Here is a 19429-nt window from a genome sequence, read left to right as displayed (position 1 = left end):
GCCCTCACCCTCCAATCCACTGTCACTTTTAGATAACTATAAATGTTAGAATCAAAACCTAAACTCCCCTTTTCTTCACCTTAAAAGCAACAGTGTGTGCACTCGTGTTGTTTCATGTCCTGTAATGACAGGTGAGCCCCTTTCCCTGGGCTGGGGGTGCAGGGACAGTGCCAGGGCACAAAGATGCTTCTCCAGCCATCGCCTTGAGCTGGCTGTGCCCAAGGTGTCGGGGTGCCAGCGGGTCTGGCACAGCCCTGCAATGACAGCAGAGCTCGAGGGGTTTCTGTCTCTATTCCCCAGACCAACCCCCCCGGCCTGGACCAGGCCGAGGATCTGGCTGCCCTCATCAGCCTCAACGAGTGCAGCGTGCTGAACACGCTGCGGCAGCGCTTCCGAGCCCGCCTGCCCTGCACCTACGCGGGGCCCAGCCTGGTGGCCATCGCCACCGGCCCCGCGCCCGCCGACGGCGCCGGCAAGGTGAGAGAGGGACCGGGGACAGCGGGAAGCGGCCACCAACCCTCCTGGGGACAGTGGCGGAGGGCGCCGGGCGCGGCGGGGCCGGCAGGTGGCACCGTGGGACCGTCACAGCGCGGGGACAAGCGGGGATGCTCTGGGGACATTTGGGACCAGGGATGCTCTGGGGACATTTGGGACCAAGGATGCTCTGGGGATGTTTGGGACCGAGGATGCTCTGGGGACATTTGGGACCGGGGATGCTCTGGGGACATTTGGGACCGGGGATGCTCTGGGGATGTTTGGGGCTTGGGATGCTCTGGAGATGTTTGGGACAGGGGATGCTCTGGGGACATTTAGGACCGGGGTTGCTCAGGGGACATTTGGGACCAGGGTTGCTCTGGGGATGTTTGGGACTGGCAATACTCTGGGGACATTTGGGACCGAGGATGATCTGGGGACATTTGGGGCTTGGGATGCTCTGGAGATGTTTGGGACAGGGGATGCTCTGGGGACATTTAGGACCGGGGTTGCTCTGGGGACGTTTGGGACTGGGAATACTCTGGGAACGTTTGGGACTGGGGACATTCTGAGGACATTTGGGACCAGGGTTGCTCTGGGGAAATTTGGGACTGGGAATACTCTGGGGACATTTGGGACTGGGGATGCTCTGGGGACATTTGGGAGCAGGGATACTCTGGGGATGTTTGGGACCGGGGATGCTCTGGGGACATTTGGGGACTTGGGATGCTCTGAGAATACTCAGAACCAGGGATGTTTTGAGAGGCGGATGTTCCAAAGGTCCTGAAGGCCAGGAATGCTCTGGGGGTGCTTGGTCTTGGGGCTGGGGGAGCTCTGAGCACTCAGACTCAGGAGGTTCTGTGCCCTGGGGAGAAACCATCACCCTGAGTGGGAGCACCTCCAGGATTCCCTCAGTGAGAAGCCGGTTTGGGACGTGCTCTGTCACCCTCTCCCTGCCTGCAGGCTCCCAGGGGGAAGCGGGACAACCTCCCCCCCCACATCTGCTCGCTGGCACACAGAGCCTACAGGAACCTGCTGCTGCAGAGGCAGGACCAGGCCATCGTCCCCCTGGGGCACAGTGGGGCTGGCAGGACCCGCTGCTGCCAGAGAGCCCTGGAGTACCTGGTGGGCACGGCAGGCAGCCTGGATGGCAGGGTCTCAGGTATGGGGAGGGGCTCAGGTATGGGAAAGGGCTCAGGTGTGGGAAGGGTCTCAGGTGTGGGAAGGGTCTCAGGTGTGGGCAGGGTCTCAGGTGTGGGCAGGTGTCGGGATCTCTAGCTTATCAGAGTTACCCTGAGAAAAGTTGGAAAGTCTCTTTTCACAGCCTGGTGCTTGAAGAAGGAGTCAGGGCTCTTCATTTCTCAGTCTCAAGGTTGTTCATTGTATCTTATCTATAAAATTCTTTCTCCTGCCCTGCCAAGGTCCATCCAGCAGGACAGTTCCAGGCACTCTGCCTGCCCCTGGGGCAGTGTTATGTCTTTATACTAAAAACTACATGTACAATATTTACAATTACTTCCCAATACCTATCACCTATGTTAGACAGTGAGCTTCTACTCTAAACCAATCCCAAAGTGCCAACATCACAGCAGAAGATGGAGGCCAAGAAGAAGAAGGAGAAAGGCAGGACACACCCAGATCCCTCCATCTTTTCTCCTGAACCCCCATACCAAAAACCCCAAAATCTACTTTTCCACCCCATGATAACTTCACTATTATTCTACCCAAACTGTTGTGGCTTGCTGATCTTCATATAAGGTTGGTAATTTGCTCCACAGGTCATAATCAAACCCACAGGTGTTTTGGGCTTCGTGCCAGGGTCTCTGAGACCCCTGGCAGGGTCCTGGCCATCCTGGACAGGCAGAGGGATGTTCTGGGTTCCACAGGCAGGGTGTCAGGTATGGGCAGGGCAGGCTCTCAGGTAATGGGCAGGGATGGCACACTGGTGCTGGGCAGAGGCAGCACACAGAGCCTGCGCAGGCTGGGGGCACACAGCCACACAAAACCCTGGATTTGGGCTCCCTGGGGTGGCTCCTGAGCACCCGGTGTGGCCTCGAGTGCCACTGTCCCCGTGGCAGACTCAGCAGATTTGTGAGCAGCGGGAGGGAATCACTCGCGTGGTGCTCGGGGCAGCGATTTCACATTTCGCACCTGCTCGGGTTACCGGTGACGCTGCTCAGCAGGCAGCGCCTTCAGAGGGCAGGGTTGGATTTCGCAGCTCTCTCGGGTACACCGTGCTCTTGCAAAGGGCTGAGGGACAGCCTGGAACACGCTGGGCAGGCTGGCATGTCCCCTTCCTGCCAGTGGACACCCACTGTGGGATGCTGACCCCACGCCCGGGCAGTTCCCCAGGGCTGGGACAGAGCCCAGAGGAGCAGCAGAGGTGAGACAGGAGGAGACACCTCCTCCAGAGCTGCAGGGTGGCTCAGGGGGCTCTGCTGGTGGTTTTGCAGTGGAGAAGATCCAGGCCATGTTCACAGTGCTGGGAGCCTTTGGGTCGGTGAGCACCAGGCACAGCAGCAGCTCCACGCGCTTCTCCATGGTCCTGTCGCTGGATTTCAGTGCCACTGGCCAGGTCACTGCTGCTCACCTCCAGGTACCTGTCACACTGCTCAGATGGGAGGGCTCTGGCTGAAAATGGGGGTCCTTGGGGTGGGGATGAGCCTCCCCTGAGCTGCACTTCCCAGCCAGGCTGGGCATGAGGGGTGATGCTCTCCTCCCTGCTCTCCTCCCTGCTCTGCTCCCTGCTCTGCTCCCTGTTCCCTCCTAACCAGAGGTGCCCAAATAGCCCCAAGTGAGCAGAATCTCTGTCAGCAGCATGGCAGGGTCCCCCAGCCTGTCCCTGTCCCTGGCAGGGAGCTCAGGGCAGTGCTGGCATGAACTGTTGATGAGGAAATGTATAATTCAGCGTTTCATTAGCAGCACCTCACGGCTGCCCGGAGCTGAGCCTCAGAGGGCTTTTATCATGTCAGGGCTCTTATCAAAGGCTCTTTAATCAGAGCTGCCCGTGCCCCTGGGCCTTGTCTGAGGGAGGAGGGGGCTGGAGCCTTGTCTGCTCCTGGGGAGCACCAGGGCTTCCCACTGCTCTGCCCTGGGCACCCACGGGGAGCTGGTGGCCTGGGGGAGCTCTCCTTGTGCAGGAATGTCCCCATTAGAACCACCAGAGCCACCCTGGCACGTCCGTGGCACAGTCTGGGGTGGGGACCCCCAGCTCTGCAGACTCATTGCTGCCTCCAGTGCTGGCACTGAACACCTTTGGCGAGGCTGGAGCCCAGGCAATGACTTATCCCAGTCCTGCAGCATCTTTGCTGGGGCCATGGCACTGCCCAGGCCTCTGGGAGCTCAGAGAGGGACCGTGGGTGTTGCTTTCATGCGCTGAAGTTTCTCCTTGCTGCCTGGGTCATGATTCAGCTCTTGCTTGCACAGCCCTGGGTGGGAGGAGCAGCCCCCCAGCCCAGCTTCTCGGAAGGTTGCAGTTTATTGCAGCCCCAAGACACATGAACAGTCTCTGTTTCGGCCTGCACGTTCGAAGAGTGAGTCGGAGCTCTTCAGTTCTGGGTCTCAAGGTTGTTTATTGTATCTTATCTATAAAAATTTTTCTCCTGCCCTGCCAAGGTCCATCGAGCAGGACAGTTCCAGGCACTCTGCCTGCTCCCAGGGCAGTGTTATGTCTTCATACTAAAAACTACGTGTACAATGTTTACAATTACTTCCCAGTACCTATCACCTATGTTAGACAGTGAGCTTCTACTCTAAACCAATCCAAAAGTGCCAACATCACAGCAGAAGATGGAGGTAGAGAAGAAGAAGAAGAAAGGCTGGACATGCCCAAGTCCCTCCATCTTGTCCCCAAAACCCCAAATTCTAAAAACCCTCAAATCTACTTTTTCACCTAGTGATAATTTTATTATTACACTACTTAAACTTCTGTGGCTTTCAGGTCTTCATACAAAGCTGGTAATTTGCTCCACGGATCATAATCAAACCCGCAGGTGTTCTGGGCTGTGTGCCAGGGTCTCTGAGCCCCCTGGCAGGGGTCTTGGCTGCTCAGGACCTCCAGAGGGATGTCCTGAGTTCTGACACCAGCTCAGTCCCTGCAAGGAGAAATCCAGCCCCTCTTGGCAGCTGCCAGGAGCATCTCCCCATCTCCCTGTCCCCTTCCCATCTCCCTTTCCCCTTTTCCCTCCCCAGACCTTGCTGCTGGAGAGGGCCCGCGTTGCCCAGCAGCCCGAAGGAGAGAGCAGCTTCAACATCTTCCCACTGCTGCTGGCAGGGCTGGATGTGGCTGAGAGGTGGGTGTGACAGCCCTGGGCTGCCCAGGGATATTCCCCATCCTTTATAGCCAAATTCCCTCCATCTGTGGGGTTTTGAGACGCCCTGGTAAGGGATTGTGAGAGCAATTGCATGAATGGGATCTTTCTGCATCCGGAGAGATTTTCTATGAAATGAGGGCATTTCCTGGTGCCCCTCCACTAAAGCTGAAATTGGGGTGATAAATGAGACAGAGATCCCTTTCCCTCCCACTTCTGTGTCCCCAGGAGAAGGCTCCAGCTGATGTCCCTGCGTGGGGCAGTGTGCTGTGGTGGCCTGTCCCATCCAGGTCCCTCAGATCATGGCTGGGGGTGCTGAGGGCAGCCAAGGAGGGAGCTTGACTCTCATTTTTTTTTGTGACTACTCCCAGGACGATGCTGCACCTGCACCAGGTGGCTGAGAGCAATTCCTTTGGGATCAAACCCTTCACAAAGGTAGGGAGAGGGAAATCCTGAGGTGGGATGGTGCAGGGCACCCCCTTTGTCACCACCAGCTGGAGGATGACTTGGATTCCCTGGTTCCTGGGTGTCTCATGATGATGCCACTGTACTGGGAGCCTGGAGGGGAGGTAGGGGATGTTGGGATATGAGGAAGGGTCTGCTCAAACAGCCCCCCCAACACCCCTCTGCTGGGACTGGGGCTGCCCTCCCTGGGATGCCACAGCCACCCTGGGACCAGATCCTGCTGCTCCAGGGTCACCTACCCCTGATGCTCCCCTGCAGCAGCAACTCCCAGGGGCGAGAGCATCCTTTGGGATGTGAATGTGAATTTTAGGGGTTAAAGCTCCAGAGCTGGCTCCCACCTCCAGCCCCTCATTAGTCTGAGCTGTCTGCAGAGCCCCAGCAGATTGTTCACGAGCCAAAGTGCTGGGATGAATTGCAGCAATTTGCAGTTACATCATCTACTGATGAATCCAATATTCCATCTTCATTAGGGAGCTCCTGCTCCACTTTGGCAGCCAAAGGAACTGACTGCTGGAGCAGCAGCTCCGGGGAAGGCACAGCAAGCTCCTCACCCTGCTGATGCAGCAGACTCAGGCTCAGAGATGGGGTTTTACCCTCCTTTCACAGGCACCCAAGGAACCTGCCTGTGGTGGTGTTTGAGGGTCCCCAGGATGGGGGAAGAGATGAGAATCTAGACTCCATGTTTCAGAAGGCTGATATTATATTATATTAATTATATTATATTATATTATATTATATTATATTATATTATATTATATTATATTATATTATATTATATATTATATTACATGATATTATATTATATTAATATAGTATTTATTTTATTAATTTTATTATTTATATAATTATTATACTATATTATTATATATAATATAATATAATATAATCATATATCATATCATATCATATCATAAAGATATACTAAAACTATACTATACTAAAACTAACTATACTATAAAGCAAGAGAAAGGAGACGTCAGAAGGCTGGCAAAGAAGAGGAACAAATAATAAAATCTTGTGACTGACCAGAGTTCAGACACAGCTGGCTGTGATTGGTCATCAAGTAGAAACAATTCACATGCTGGGTAAACAGTTCTCCAAATCACATCCCAAAGTAGCAAAACATGGAGAAGCTGAAGCTTCCCATCTTCCCAGGAGAAAAGATCCTGGCAAAAGGATTTTTCAGAAAATACGTCTGTCACACCTGCTGGTGGCTTCTCCACTTGCTCCAAATTTTCTGAGGTGCCCTGATGGTTTCCCTGTCCCTTCTGTCGGGCACGGTGCCCAGCAGAGGCAGTGACACCCCTGGCTCTGTCCCCCTGCAGCCTGAGGACAAGCAGAGAGCCTCGATGGCCTTCTCCCAGCTCCGGGCTGCCATGGGCACGCTGGGCATCACCGCGGAGGAGCAGGCGGCCGTGTGGCGTGTCTTGGCTGGAATCTACCACCTGGGAGCTGCTGGAGCCTGCAAAGGTGAGGGCAATGCTGCCTCTGCTTCCCTCACACCTCGTGTCTGGGCTCGAGAGGGGAAGGGAGTGTGTCCTGGCAGGGATCAGTGCTTGGTGATGATGCTCATCCCAAGGCTGCTCTGTTTTTTGGTGGCTTCAAGTTCTTCCTTGCTCTTCCTGCATGGTGGGAGGTGAGATGCTGGTGGCCCCCCTGCTTCTGGAGCAGCTCTGTCCTGGCCACATGTGGACAGGGCAGGGGCTGCTGGGTGTTGTGGTATTTTCGGGGCCCCCAGATGAAGGGGGGAAATGATAAATCTGACTCCATGTTCTTAGAAGGGTAATTTATTATTTTGTGTTATTATATTATATAAAATAATGCTATACTAAAACTATACTAAAAATAGAGAAAGGATACAGACAGAAGGCTAAAAGATAATAATGACAAACTCCTGATTCCTTCAAGAGTCCCGACACAGCCTGACCGTGATTGGTCATTCAGTTAAAACAATTCATACATTGGATAAACAATCTCCAGCCACATTCCAAAGCAGCAAAACACAGGAGAAGCAAATGAGATTATATTGTTTTCCTTTTTCCACATTCCAAAGCAGCAAAACGCAGGAGAAGCAAATGAGATTATATTGTTTTCCTTTTTCCACATTCCAAAGCAGCAAAACACAGGAGAAGCAAATGAGATTATATTGTTTTCCTTTTAATCTGAGGCTTCTCAGCTTCCCAGGAGAAGAATCCTGGGCAAAGAGGATTTTTCAGAAAATGTGATGGTGACAGGGTGTCACCTCATGCCAGCTCCTTGGGAAGCACTGGGGTGGGTGACTCCTTTGTTGTCACGTTGTCCCCAATGACACCATGAAGGGACAGCTCCAGGTAGCACTAATTTCACTAATTTCATCATCTCTTGAGTGTCTACCGCAGTAACTGAATTATAATAGGCTGAGTCTGGATGAAGATTGTATTTATAGAGACTTTGTTAATAGAGATGGGCAGAAATTGCCTTATTCCTTACAAGTGATTTTAGGACGTGCTCTAACCCATTTCAGAGGCAGCCACATTGATTTACACCCTTCAATTTATGAGGGCTGCATAAAGGCTGCCATGAACTATGGAGCAGACATTTATAAATGTCTCTGCAACATGTCATAACACATCTTATGGTAATTTATGCCATTAATCATTTATTAATTATTTTAAAAGGATAGATGCTGTCACGACTTACAGTGAGTTCTCTTTTCTCCTTTTTTCTGGTGTTTCTTTCCTCATCTCCATCTACCTTAATGCCCTTCCAGCTTTTATCCATGACCCTATCCTCTCAGGTTGATGAGTGTCAGAAGGCTTTTGGCCGAAAATTTAGAAAGTCTTTCGGCCCTGTGGGTTTTCAGAAGAGCAGATTTTGGAGACGTGTCTCATTTTGGGAGTGCCCAGCTCAATGGCAGGTGGAGGGGTGGTCACGAGGAGCTTTGCTTTGCTCAGACTTCCTGCACGTTCTGTCCTCAGTAAATCAGCCTGGGAGGGAATGGAATGCTGTGCCCAACAAATGCTGCTCCGTTCTCTGAGCAGGAGCAGGAATGGGAGTAGCAGACCCGGGCAGAGCTCTGAGCACTCTCTGGTGTGGGATTAACAAGCAGATCATGTCTCAGTGTTGCTCACTCTGGTATCGATTCCCCCACCGTGTGTCAACAAAAGGGGAGAAATGAAAGGAAATATGGATAAAAAATGGATCAAAGCCGGGTGGAGCAAAAGTCTCAGTGGGGGCGACGACTCTTTTAATGTGGTTAAACCTGTCTCCTGATAGCCATCTCTTCCCTTCCCCTTTCGTGCCCTTTGATGTTGTGTATTCCAAATCCTCTCCTTGAAATCTCGCCGAAGGGAGCCTCAGCACTGCTTTTCCAGGGCATTCAGCAGCTCAGCCAGGCACCTCCTCCCTCCCCATCCCCATCCCCAGCCCTGGCACGTGTTAAACGAGTCCCAGTGTGGGCTAAAGGCACCTTTCTCTCCTCACCCATTCAGTTTGTGCAGGAATAAACCAGGAGGGGACAGCACCACCTCTCCCTGGCTGGGGGTGGAAAATGCATTTGCAGCCACAAAAAACGCTGAGAAGAAAAGGCTGAATTTCAAAAGCTCCTTCTGCTCCATCCCAGCTGCCTTTGAAACGTATTAGAGCAGCTCTTTTATTAGGAGAGCAGCCTGGCAGCTGGAGGCCAGCAGGGCACCCCGGGCACCATTCACCTGAGTGCTCCAGTCCCTTTGTGGGCTGCAGAAAATCCTCTGGTTTAATTTATTTGCTGTCCCTGTAAGCAGAAGGGAGGTTTGGGGCGCAGCGGGGGCGGCGTTCAGCTCGCTCTCACGCTGTCCTTTTGCTGCCTGACATCAGAATATCACAATATCACAACATCAGAATAAGGCTTTGTGGCTCCCAGCTCCCTGTGGGCTCCCCAGCACGCACCTGGAATGGAGCTGGCTGCCATTCCAGCCCTCCTGGTGCTGCCACAGCTGTGTCAGGAGTCGCTCCAAAGCCCCTGCAAATCCACCCTCCAGAGCTCCTCTGGATGGAGGAAAACCACAGGGCAGGAGGGCTGGAACCTTCTGCTCAGGTGGGGACATTGAGCTGCCCCAAACCCTGCAGAGGTCAGGGATAGCAGGGCAGCAGGAGGGACAGGAGAACTGAGACAGCCAGGGGGGAATTTTGGGGTTAGTGAGAGCACCAGCAATAGCCCAGGGTGAGTGCTTGAGCTGCTGTGGCCCAGGGGGTCCTGCACACACCCACACCTGTGGCATCATGGCCTGGGAACCCAGGAAATTGGGCATTGAGCAGTTTGGAAATGGGCTGGGGCTGCAGCAAGAGAGGCTGAGCTGTCCCCGTGAGTGCTGAACCCGTGTTTTCCTTCTACCTCTCTTAAATATTGCCTGGGCCAAAGTAATTCCCTTCAGGTGTTAAAGTCAGCGAGTTTTCCATGGTCACATCACACTCAGGAGAGCCATGTGGAGCTGCTGGTTATAGCTCATGGAGGCTAAAATGGTGCCTGGGGGTGCCAGGGCTGAGCGGACCCTCTTGTTTGTCCCAGGGATGCTGGAGTGGGCAGTGTGGGATTATGGAATGTGCAGTGTGGGGTTCTGGAATGGTCCGTGTGGGATCCCAGCCAGGTCTGTGCAGCCCCCCCCCAGCCCTTCCAACTCCCTGGCAGGCAGAGCTTTTGTGTCTGACAGGAATCAGCGTCCGTCCAGCCAGCTCAGACAAGAACAAGTGGAAACAGAATAAATCAAAGCCTGGAGTGTTGAGGCAATTCCCCTGCCTGCTCCAGCACAGCTCTTGATGTTGGAGTCCTTCAGTCAGCAATGAAATACTGGGGAAGGATCAAAGGGGCAGGGAGAAGGGGCTGGATTCATGAAGCACCCCCAGCCCTCCAGCCCTGCTTTGTGCATCCTCTCAGCCAGGAGTGGTTCCCCCGGAGCTTTCCAGGATATGGCCACCTCTCACTCTCCATTCCACACCCTCTCCCTGCCACCAGCCTCCAGCTGTGTTTTAATTTTAGCTGTGAGCTCCCCCAAGCTCCTCATCCAGCACCCAAAAGTGCCACCCTGAGGTCTCTGGGTGATTTTGGCTGCTCCTATTTTTGCTCATCCCTCTGTGTTTCTTAGCTGTGCTGCCCAGCTGCCTCCACAGCATCTTTCTGCTCTGGATTTGTAAAAGGATTAATCCCTTCCCTATTGATTTAAATCATTAAGCTGGGATCGTTATCACCGGCTGTGAGCCATGTCTGCTCCAGGGGAGGAACTGCTGCTCCCGCCTGCAGGGACAGCAAACACTGCTGGGACCCTGAAAGGTGATCCCGGATTTCGAGGGATTGCTTCCTAATCCCATCAGCTCCCACCAGCACATCTGCTGCTCTGCTCTGTTGTAACACTGATGTCCTGTGGTTCGCCTGGTTCTCTTTGGACCATTTTGATTTTGGGGGTGCGCGAGGGGGCGATTTGGTGATGCTGAGCCCCCCGTGCCCCTCCCCAGTGGGCAGGAAGCAGTTCCTGAGGTTCGAGAGCGCCAGCCGCGCTGCCGAGGTGCTGGGCTGCGACGTGGAGGAGCTCGGCAGCGCCGTCTTCAAGCATCACCTGAGGCACATCCTGGCGCAGGTGACAGCGCGGGGCCGGCCCCAGGCAGAGGAGAGCCCGCCAGGTACCGCCATCCCCATCCCTTGGATTTGTGGAATTAGGAGGTTACAATTTAAAACTGTAACGCGGGTGTGGTTTATTGCAGCTGGGATGCATGGGTGTGGTTTATTGCAGCTGGGATGCATGAGTGTGGTTTATTCCAGCTGGGATGCATGGGTGTGGTTTATTGCAGCTGGGATGCATGGGTGTGGTTTATTCCAGCTGGGAGCATGGGTGTGGTTTATTGCAGCTGGGATGCATGGGTGTGGTTTATTCCAGCTGGGATGCATGGGTGTGGTTTATTCCAGCTGGGAGCATGGGTGTGGTTTATTGCAGCTGGGATGCATGGGTGTGGTTTATTCCAGCTGGGAGCATGGGTGTGGTTTATTGCAGCTGGGATGCATGGGGGGTGTTTCCACCAAAATTTCTCAGACAGGTTTTGAGTTTAAACACACATTGAGCCCCCCAAGCCCACACCTCCCTGCCTGCCCATTCACCACACAGAGTTTTTGGCGCTGCCTCACCTCCTGGTGGTCCTGGGTGGGTGTTTTTGATGAAGTAACATCATCTTCATCAATGTTCACTGCTTGACCTTTTCTTCTGGGCAGGCCTAGTGGAGGTTTGGCTTTCTCTCAGGCCAGAACCAGGAGCCTGGTTCTTGCTGGCTCTTTCAGTGAAAGGTTCTGCTTTATGGGTTTCAACAGTACCTGAATCTTGCTTTACTGAGTTATCTTTATGGCCTTTACCTAGCAACTAAATTCCTATGTTTTCTGTTACAAGTTGTCTCTACCTAGCAAGTTATGTTCCTGTTAGAAACTGTGTTCTGCGATTTGCATATTTGTTAAATAAGCTATATATTATTATATATTTCTCTCTATCTATAGATATATTATATTATATTACATTACATTACATTATATTATATTTAATAATATATAAAATATATTTTATAAATAGATTTTATTTATATAAATTTCTGTTTTCCTCCACCCACCTAAATACATTACATGCTTCCAAAATTTAGCATTTTCATACGCATATATGTTTCCCATATCACTTTTCCCCTTTGTTTCTGGGGGAGAGGGAATGGTGAGGCAAATTGTCCTGTTTTTCTCAGGCTGAGAGGCCCAGGTAGGTCTTAAAATTAATAAAATCATTAACTGTGCAGTGTCACGTTGCTGCCCTCAGCTCTCCAGCTGCCCCTGCCTGACCCTCCTTAGGGACAGGTGAAATGAGATTAATTCAGATAAATGATGTGGCTTAAATGCTGTGAGAGCTCTGCCTAGAAAAAGGGGGGAAAACCCCAAACCCCACAAATTAGCTGGTGTTGTGCTCCCAGCACCTGTGTCCTGCAAGGAGATCCGGATCGGGGATTGTGCTGCTGAGCCACCAGAAACCTGAAATTATTGTATGGCTCTGATTCATGGAGCATGTGTGAGGTGGGAAGGTGAGATATTGCCTGGATTTCAGGTCAGCCTTCCCACGCTCCTTAAATGTTGGACTTGATGATCTTGGAGGTCTTTTCCAACCTTGATGATTCCATGGTAGCAGCGGAATTCCAGCTGGGCCCTGCAAGTCATCCTGATAAAAGCAAGATCCTGAGGAGGAGAATTTTGACATGGCAATAGCTGTATTCCTTAAATCCACGAGAGCTGAAGGCAGGCCGGGGGATGTGCTGTGGAGCTGTGTGGGTTCTCTTGCACCACAACCCAGGGAATCCCAGATCCCACCTGGCTGGAAATAAACATGTTTCCTGCTCTTCCCTTCGCTGTGCCAGGGCCGAAGATGACGGGAGTGGAGTGCGTGGAGGGAATGGCCTTGGGGCTCTATGAGGAGCTCTTTGCTGCTGTGGTCTCGCTCATCAACAGGTACCAAAGTGCTGCTGGGAGCTGGGGCTGGGGGTGGCAGCCCCTTCCCCAGGAGCATGGAGCATGTGGCTGATTCCTGCTGGAAAAACAGGCAGCCTTGTGAAAATCTTTATGTGGGAGTGGCGCTGGTATTGTAGAATGGAGGGACCAATGCAGGGAATGATTGGCATCAACTCTATTGATTCAGAAGGCTGAACAATTGCTTTATTAAAACTATACTATATTATGTTGTCACAGACATGTTTTATGAAAAATCCTTTTGTTAGGATCTTTTCTCCTGAGAAGCTGAGAGGCCTCAGGAACAGAATGTAAACAATGGTTATCTGCTGCTGTGGAATGCAACAGGTGCATCTGTGATTGGTCTCATGTGGTTGTTTCTAATTAATGGCTAATCACAGTCCAGCTGTCTCTGACTCTGGTCAGTCACAAGATTTTATTATCATTCTTTTCCTTTCTATTCCTTGCTAGTCTTCTGATGAAATACTTTCTTCTATTCTTTTAGTATAGTTCTAATATATAATTTTCTTTTAATATAATATATATCATAAAATAATAAATCAGCCTTCTGAAACATGGAGTCAAGATTCTCATCTCTTCCCTTGTCCTGGGACCCCTGTGAACACCACCACATTATATTAATATTATAATTATACTAAAGAAATACTATATAGGAGTGTGCCCCCTGTTAATGGAGTGACAAAACCATCATTTGTCCCTCAAAAAGGAAAGAAGCCCAGAAGTTTCTCTCTCTCCTCGATTAGGTAAAAAAGCCACCTGATAGGCCTAGGGGACTTCACCTCAGACTTAAAAATAACTGATTAGACAATAGCCAAAAAGGCCCCCCTGAGCAATTTACTAGAAAAAGAAGTGAACAAAGAAACTAATTGCTTTTGTGAGGTGTTTTACCAAGAGCACGGACCTCCTGCACCTGGCTCTGTTTTTCTCTGTTTGTTATTTTGCCTTTTATTAAACCTTTTTGTTTCCAAAACTACAACAGAAGCCATCCTGCTGATTTTTATGCCTCCAAAGGTAGCTGAGCTATCTTGAGTGTGTTATAGACCTCCAAAAGCTTATAAGACCTAGCTCAAAAAAACTACTATAACAATCCTATACTATACTATACTAAAGATACATACTAAAGAAAATCTCATGACTGTCTCCAGACACTTAGGTACAGTTTTGACTCAACTGGCCAAGGAAACAAAACAGCTTTCATCAGTGTTTTATTAATCAAATTATTTTAGGTAAATAATTTTCTTAGCACATTAGGTAAATAATTTTCTCAACATGTTTTACATGTGTAAAAATAATAGGAGTAGAGAATAGAGATAAGAATTGGGTTTTTTTCTTCTCTCTGTGCTTCCCCAGAAAAAATATCTTTGGGAAGCTGGCATTTGGGACTGCAGTGTCCTGTGCCACTGTGAGGGCTCAGCTGGCACCACTCTGCTGCCATTTGTGGGTAAATCCTGGTGCTGTGTGTGGCTCTCCCCAGGTCCTTCTCCTCCCAGCACCTCTCCATGGGCTCCATCTCCGTGGTGGACACCCCTGGCTTCCAGAGCCCGCGGCAGCAGCGGCGCGAGCGAGCGGCCACCTTCGAGGAGCTGTGCCACAACTACGTCCAGGAGAGGCTGCAGGGGCTCTTCTATGAGAAAACCTTCCTGTGGGAGATGGAGAGGTACAGAGAGGTGAGGAGCAGGGCTGGAAGCAGCTCCCAGCACCTGGGAGTGCCTTTGTGCCCCAGGGTCCTGCTGTGGTGTGAGTGAATAACTCAGGGGCTTTGCTGGGAGGGCTGCAGCAGGGCTGGGGGAGCCTCCTTCTCCACCCCCTGCCTCAATTCTGAATCCTCTTGGCTATTTCTGCTCTCTTGGCATCTTTGTGGAAGCTGCCATGGCAGGGGGGTGGGTTGGAATGAGATGATTTTTCCCAACTCAAATAATTTTTGAATTCTATTAGATGCTTGCTGCAGCTCAGGAGACTTTGTGCCTTCTGTTGGCGCAGCTGACTTTTTCCTCAGGTGATGAATAATAGAGGATAGAAAGGAAAATGATAAATTATTGCAGAAATAAGCTGCTGAGAAACCTACAGGCAGAGATGAACTTATTATAGGCTTGAAGGAGTTACCATAATGCCTCCAGCCCTGGGAAAAGAGCTGAATTCCTATGGTTTAACACAGACATCATTGAGTAGGGATAAATGTGCGCTTCCCTAGTGGTGAAGACTTCCAGATGCTGTCCCACAATTGAAGCAAGCTTTTATATGATGTTTTCCAGGAAAATGTTGAGGTGTCTTTTGACTAAAACAAGCCTTTAAATGATGTTTTCCAGGAAAATGTCGAGGTGTCTTTTGATCTTCCAGAGCGCTCTCCGCTGGCCACACTGTCCATCATCGACCTGAGCTGCTCCCAGGTACCCTGTCCCCTCTGCATCCTGCAGTGAGGGCTCCAGAGGCAGAGTGGGAGCATCCCAGAGTGACCTGAGGTGTTGCAGGGAGAGGGGGCACAGCATCCACCAGGACTTTTTGCTTTTTACAATATAAACACCCTCCCTGACCGAGCTCCGCGCTCCATCACCCCTTCCATCGTGGGGTGATGGGCTCCTCTGGGGCACTGCTGAGGGTGATGTGCAGAGCTGGATCAGGTTGGGGAGGGTCTGCTCTGGGCTGGGGGCACAGCTGGGCAGGGGGAGCAGGGTGGGGGAGCAGAGCAGGCTGTGCTGGAGCCCAGAGCCCCCCGTGTCCCCCGGTATTGGAATTAAATACCAATATAGCCGGATGGAACGTGTCTGAGCTCGTCTGGCCCTTGCTGCTTGACCAAGGTGGCAGCTGTGGTGGTTTCACCCCAGAGACACCTTTGGCTGGCTGGATGCTGCAGCTGGGTGCTTGGGACAAGTCCAGGTGTGCAGGAGCTCAGTTTACCTCTGGTGGAGAAGCTTTAAGGTGAGGCAAAGGAAAGGAGTCGGTTCTGATGGAGGGTTTGGATCCAGAGCTTTATTCCTGGCCCACAGGCCTCTGAATGCAGCAACAGCTCCAACAGAACTACCAAACCACGTTGTTGCTGTTCCTTTTAACCCCAGGGAGAGGGGCAGGGTAGGGGTAGGGATCCCACCAACCAGGTCAGGAGGGGGGAGTCTCAGAGGACAAATGACACCTGGATGGCCCAATGTCCCCAGGGCTGAGAGGCTTCTTTTGAACTTCGCCAATCACACCACGCCCTTGCTGGAATGCCAAGACTGACAGACAGGGCTCAGGGTGGGGGAAAGGAGAGGTGATTGGCACACCTGGGGAAGGAACCGGGGTAACTGGGACAGGCTGTTGCATCACACCCCAACACCTCGGCAGCCGCAGGTGCTCAAGGGCAGCGCCGGGGCCGCTCGCCGGGGGCTGCTGTGGATCCTGGATGAGGAGGTGCTGGTGCCAGGCTCTGGGGACGGCACTGCCTTCGAGCGCCTCTGCTCCTACTTCGCCACCAAGGCACCCCACCAGGATGGTGAGTTGGGCTCGGCTCGGCTGCCCAGCCTCTGGCATCACTGGGTTTGGGATCTGGGGGAGATGTGGATGATTTAACCCATCACTGGGTTTTTTGTCCTGGGTTGGTCCTGGGGTGCTGTCGCTGCCACAGGTGAGGGGCACCTGCGCAGGTGTGAGCAGACGCTGCACTTCGAGATCTGCCACCAGCTGGGCACGGCCCCCGTGCGCTACGACCTCACGGGCTGGGTCAGCAAGGCCAAGTTCAACCTCTCGGCCCAGAATGCCATCCAGGTGCTGCAGAACTCCACGGTGTAAGTGCCAGGAGGTGCCACAGTGCCCGTGGGAGGGGGTTGGGGGTGCCCCTGGCCTGAGTTCAAACCTGCCCCAGCTCTGGAGACAGAGGGTGGAGTGGGGCATCCCTTGTGTGAACAGGGAAGAATGGTTCCCACTGCAGAAGGCAGCTTTAGGTGGGATATTGGGGAGAAATTCCTGGCTGTGAGGGTGGTAAAGCCCCGTTCCATCTCTGGAAGTGTCCAAGGCCAGGTTGGACAGGGCTTGGAGCAACCTGGGCTAGTGGGAGGTGTCTCTGCACAAGTCAGAGCTGTGAGGCTTCCCCAGCAGCTGCCTGGGTTTTCCCTCTGCTTTGAGCAGCCTTGCAAACGAAACTGGAATTGAAAGGGAGCTGAAATGCTGCAGGTGTCTGTGCACACAGGGGGATTTTAACCTTCTGCTTGCATGCTCCTGGCTCGTTTGGCTTGGGCTTCAACCCAGGGAAGCTTTAACAGAGCAGAGAACACCTCCATGCTCTGACCAGGGAGCATGGAGAGGGTGCAGGTGTCCCATCACCCTGTTCCACACCTCAGAGCAGCACTGTGATGGTGTTCACAGGGGTCTCATGTTGAGGGAAGAGATGAGGATCTGACTCCATGTTTCAGAAGGCTTGATTTATTATTTTATGATATATATTACATTAAAACTATACTAAAAGAATAGAAGAAAGGATTTCATCAGAAGGCTAGCTAAGAATAGAATAGGAAAGAATGATAACAAAGGTTTGTGGCTCGGACTCTCTGCCCGAGCCAGCTGGGCTGTGATTGGCCATTAATTAGCAACAACTAACATTGGCCAATCACAGATGCACCTGTTGCATTCCACAGCAGCAGATAACCATTGTTCACATTTTGTTCCTGAGGCCTCTCAGCTTCTCAGGAGGAAAAATCCAAAGGAAAGGATTTTCCATAAAAGATGTCTGTGACACAGCGCCAGTTTGGAATGCGGGGCGCTGGGTGCTGCATCCCTGTGGAAGAAGCCGGGATGCCGACCCGCGGTGTGTGTGCGTGTGTCCATCCCGCAGATCCGCGGTGCGGGAGCTGGTGCGGGCTCGGGCGGGCGCTCCGCTCTGCTGCCCTGCCCTGGCCGGGCTGGAGGGGCGCTCCCAGGCCGCCCTGCACCGCAACGCCTGCCTGAGGAAGACCTTCGCCAGCAGCTTCGCCGCCGTGAGGAAGAGGTCGGTGTGCGCCCAGATCAAGCTGCAGGCGGTGAGTGGCAGCGGCTGCGGGATGGGGGGGTGGTACCCGGGGGGATCTTGGCTTGGATACGGTGCCTTACAGGGGTGTCTGCACCCCCAGCAGGGAGATCCTGCCCCTCCCCGTTGGGGCTGTGGCCACCTGGGGGTGCTGAGCTGCTGGCACTCAGGGAGAGCCCCCTAAATGGAGAGATGAGGCATGGATGGCACACAGATCACACACAGATCACAGATCTCACACAGATCAGACACAGATTACACACAGATCTCACAGAGATCACACAGGTCACACACAGATCACACACAGATCGTGCACAGATCTCACAAAGATTACACACCATTTACACGCAGATCTCAGATCTCACAAACATTGCACACAGATCTCACGAACATTACACACAGACCGCACACAGATCAGACACAGATCATCCACAGATCTCAGATCATACACAATTTACATACAGATCTCGCACGGATCTCGCACGGATCTCGCACGGATCACACACGGATCATGCACAGATCTCACACGGATTACACACAGTTTACACACAGATCACATACAGATTACACCAGCACCTCGCTGCTTTAATCCTCTTAAGTGCTCAGACAGTGGCCAGCCCTGGGCGCTGGGCACGTGCCAGGCTCCTGCTGCTCTCACACCTCATTCAGCGGCCCAACTCTCTCAGGAGATGAGGCTCAGGCTCTGCTGAGTCCCTAACCAGCCCATTTTGGTGTCTTGCCTGCCCCTGGCAAACCCCCTGCCCAGCATCCCTGAACAACAATGATTTTTAATCCTTCCAATCCAAACCATTCCATGATTCTACAAATCCTGGAACATTTTCTGACTGAGCCTGTTCCCAACACAGAGCCGACCCCTCCACCTGCCCAGACACCCTGCAGGTGGCACAGGGAGCCTTTCCCACTGCCAGCACGTGCTGACCCTTTGTCCCCTCCATGCCCACTGACCTCTGCCACCCTGCAGGATGCCCTCACCAACCTCCTGCGACGCTCCCAGCTGCACTTTGTGCACTGCCTCCTCCCAGGGATGGGCTGGGAAGGGCCGGTCCCTCGGCCCCCAGCGCCACCAGATGCAGCCCCACAGCTGGACGTGGTGGCTCTGAGGACACAGCTGGAGGGGACCCAGCTCCTGGATGCCCTGCGCCTCCACCGTGTCGGTATGTCCAGACCCTGCCTGGCTCGTGCCCATCTCACCTGCAGCTCCCTGCCCCTGCTCAGCCTTTGCTCATCACCTGCTTCTCACCAGCAGGCAAGGAATCCCCCTTCCTTCAGAAATTCCCCGTTCAGAAATTCCTCCTCCATTTTTATCCCTGCTTTTTGCAGGGGTTCTGAGCCCCTCTCCTGCCTGAGCTCTGAGGCTGCAGCTCCAGTGGAGCGTCAGGCTGCACCTGCACTGCCCACAGCCCATGCCATGGGGACAGGGAGCTGTGTCCTGTGTCACACAAGGTGCTGGGGTGCCATCTGGCCACCTCAAACTCATCTGGGTGCCCTCTCCGTGCCCTCATTGCAGGGATTTCCTCTCTCATGGCAGCTCCCCAGGTCCCCTCCACCCCTGGTGCCCTTTGATGTGCACAGGATGTCCCAGCAGGTCCCCAGTGTGCCAGTGCCAATGCCCCAGCATGGTGCAGCCCCCAACAGCCCCGTGTGCCCCCAGGACATTCAGATCATGCCCTGGGCGTGGTGCAGCCCCCAACAGCC

General features: G+C 52.7%; 1 protein-coding gene across 1 annotated transcript in view; it reads left to right on the top strand.

Moving 5' to 3' along the window:
- MYO18B (myosin XVIIIB) overlaps positions 1–19429 on the top strand; it is a 63308-nt gene that overhangs the window by 4106 nt on the left and 39773 nt on the right. The window contains exons 6-19 of the mRNA XM_030959125.1: positions 301–477; positions 1438–1636; positions 2928–3070; positions 4666–4766; positions 5156–5219; positions 6575–6719; positions 10716–10880; positions 12633–12723; positions 14216–14408; positions 15048–15128; positions 16060–16207; positions 16340–16499; positions 17543–17726; positions 18696–18888. Of these exons, the coding sequence (XP_030814985.1) occupies positions 301–477; positions 1438–1636; positions 2928–3070; positions 4666–4766; positions 5156–5219; positions 6575–6719; positions 10716–10880; positions 12633–12723; positions 14216–14408; positions 15048–15128; positions 16060–16207; positions 16340–16499; positions 17543–17726; positions 18696–18888 (2044 nt within the window). The remainder of the gene's footprint in view (positions 1–300; positions 478–1437; positions 1637–2927; positions 3071–4665; positions 4767–5155; positions 5220–6574; positions 6720–10715; positions 10881–12632; positions 12724–14215; positions 14409–15047; positions 15129–16059; positions 16208–16339; positions 16500–17542; positions 17727–18695; positions 18889–19429) is intronic.

Source organism: Camarhynchus parvulus, chromosome 15 (assembly GCF_901933205.1).
Source record: "Camarhynchus parvulus chromosome 15, STF_HiC, whole genome shotgun sequence".
Classification (NCBI taxonomy): domain Eukaryota; kingdom Metazoa; phylum Chordata; class Aves; order Passeriformes; family Thraupidae; genus Camarhynchus; species Camarhynchus parvulus.
Note: the sequence above shows the minus strand (reverse complement) of the source record. Positions and strands in the feature narration are given on the sequence as shown.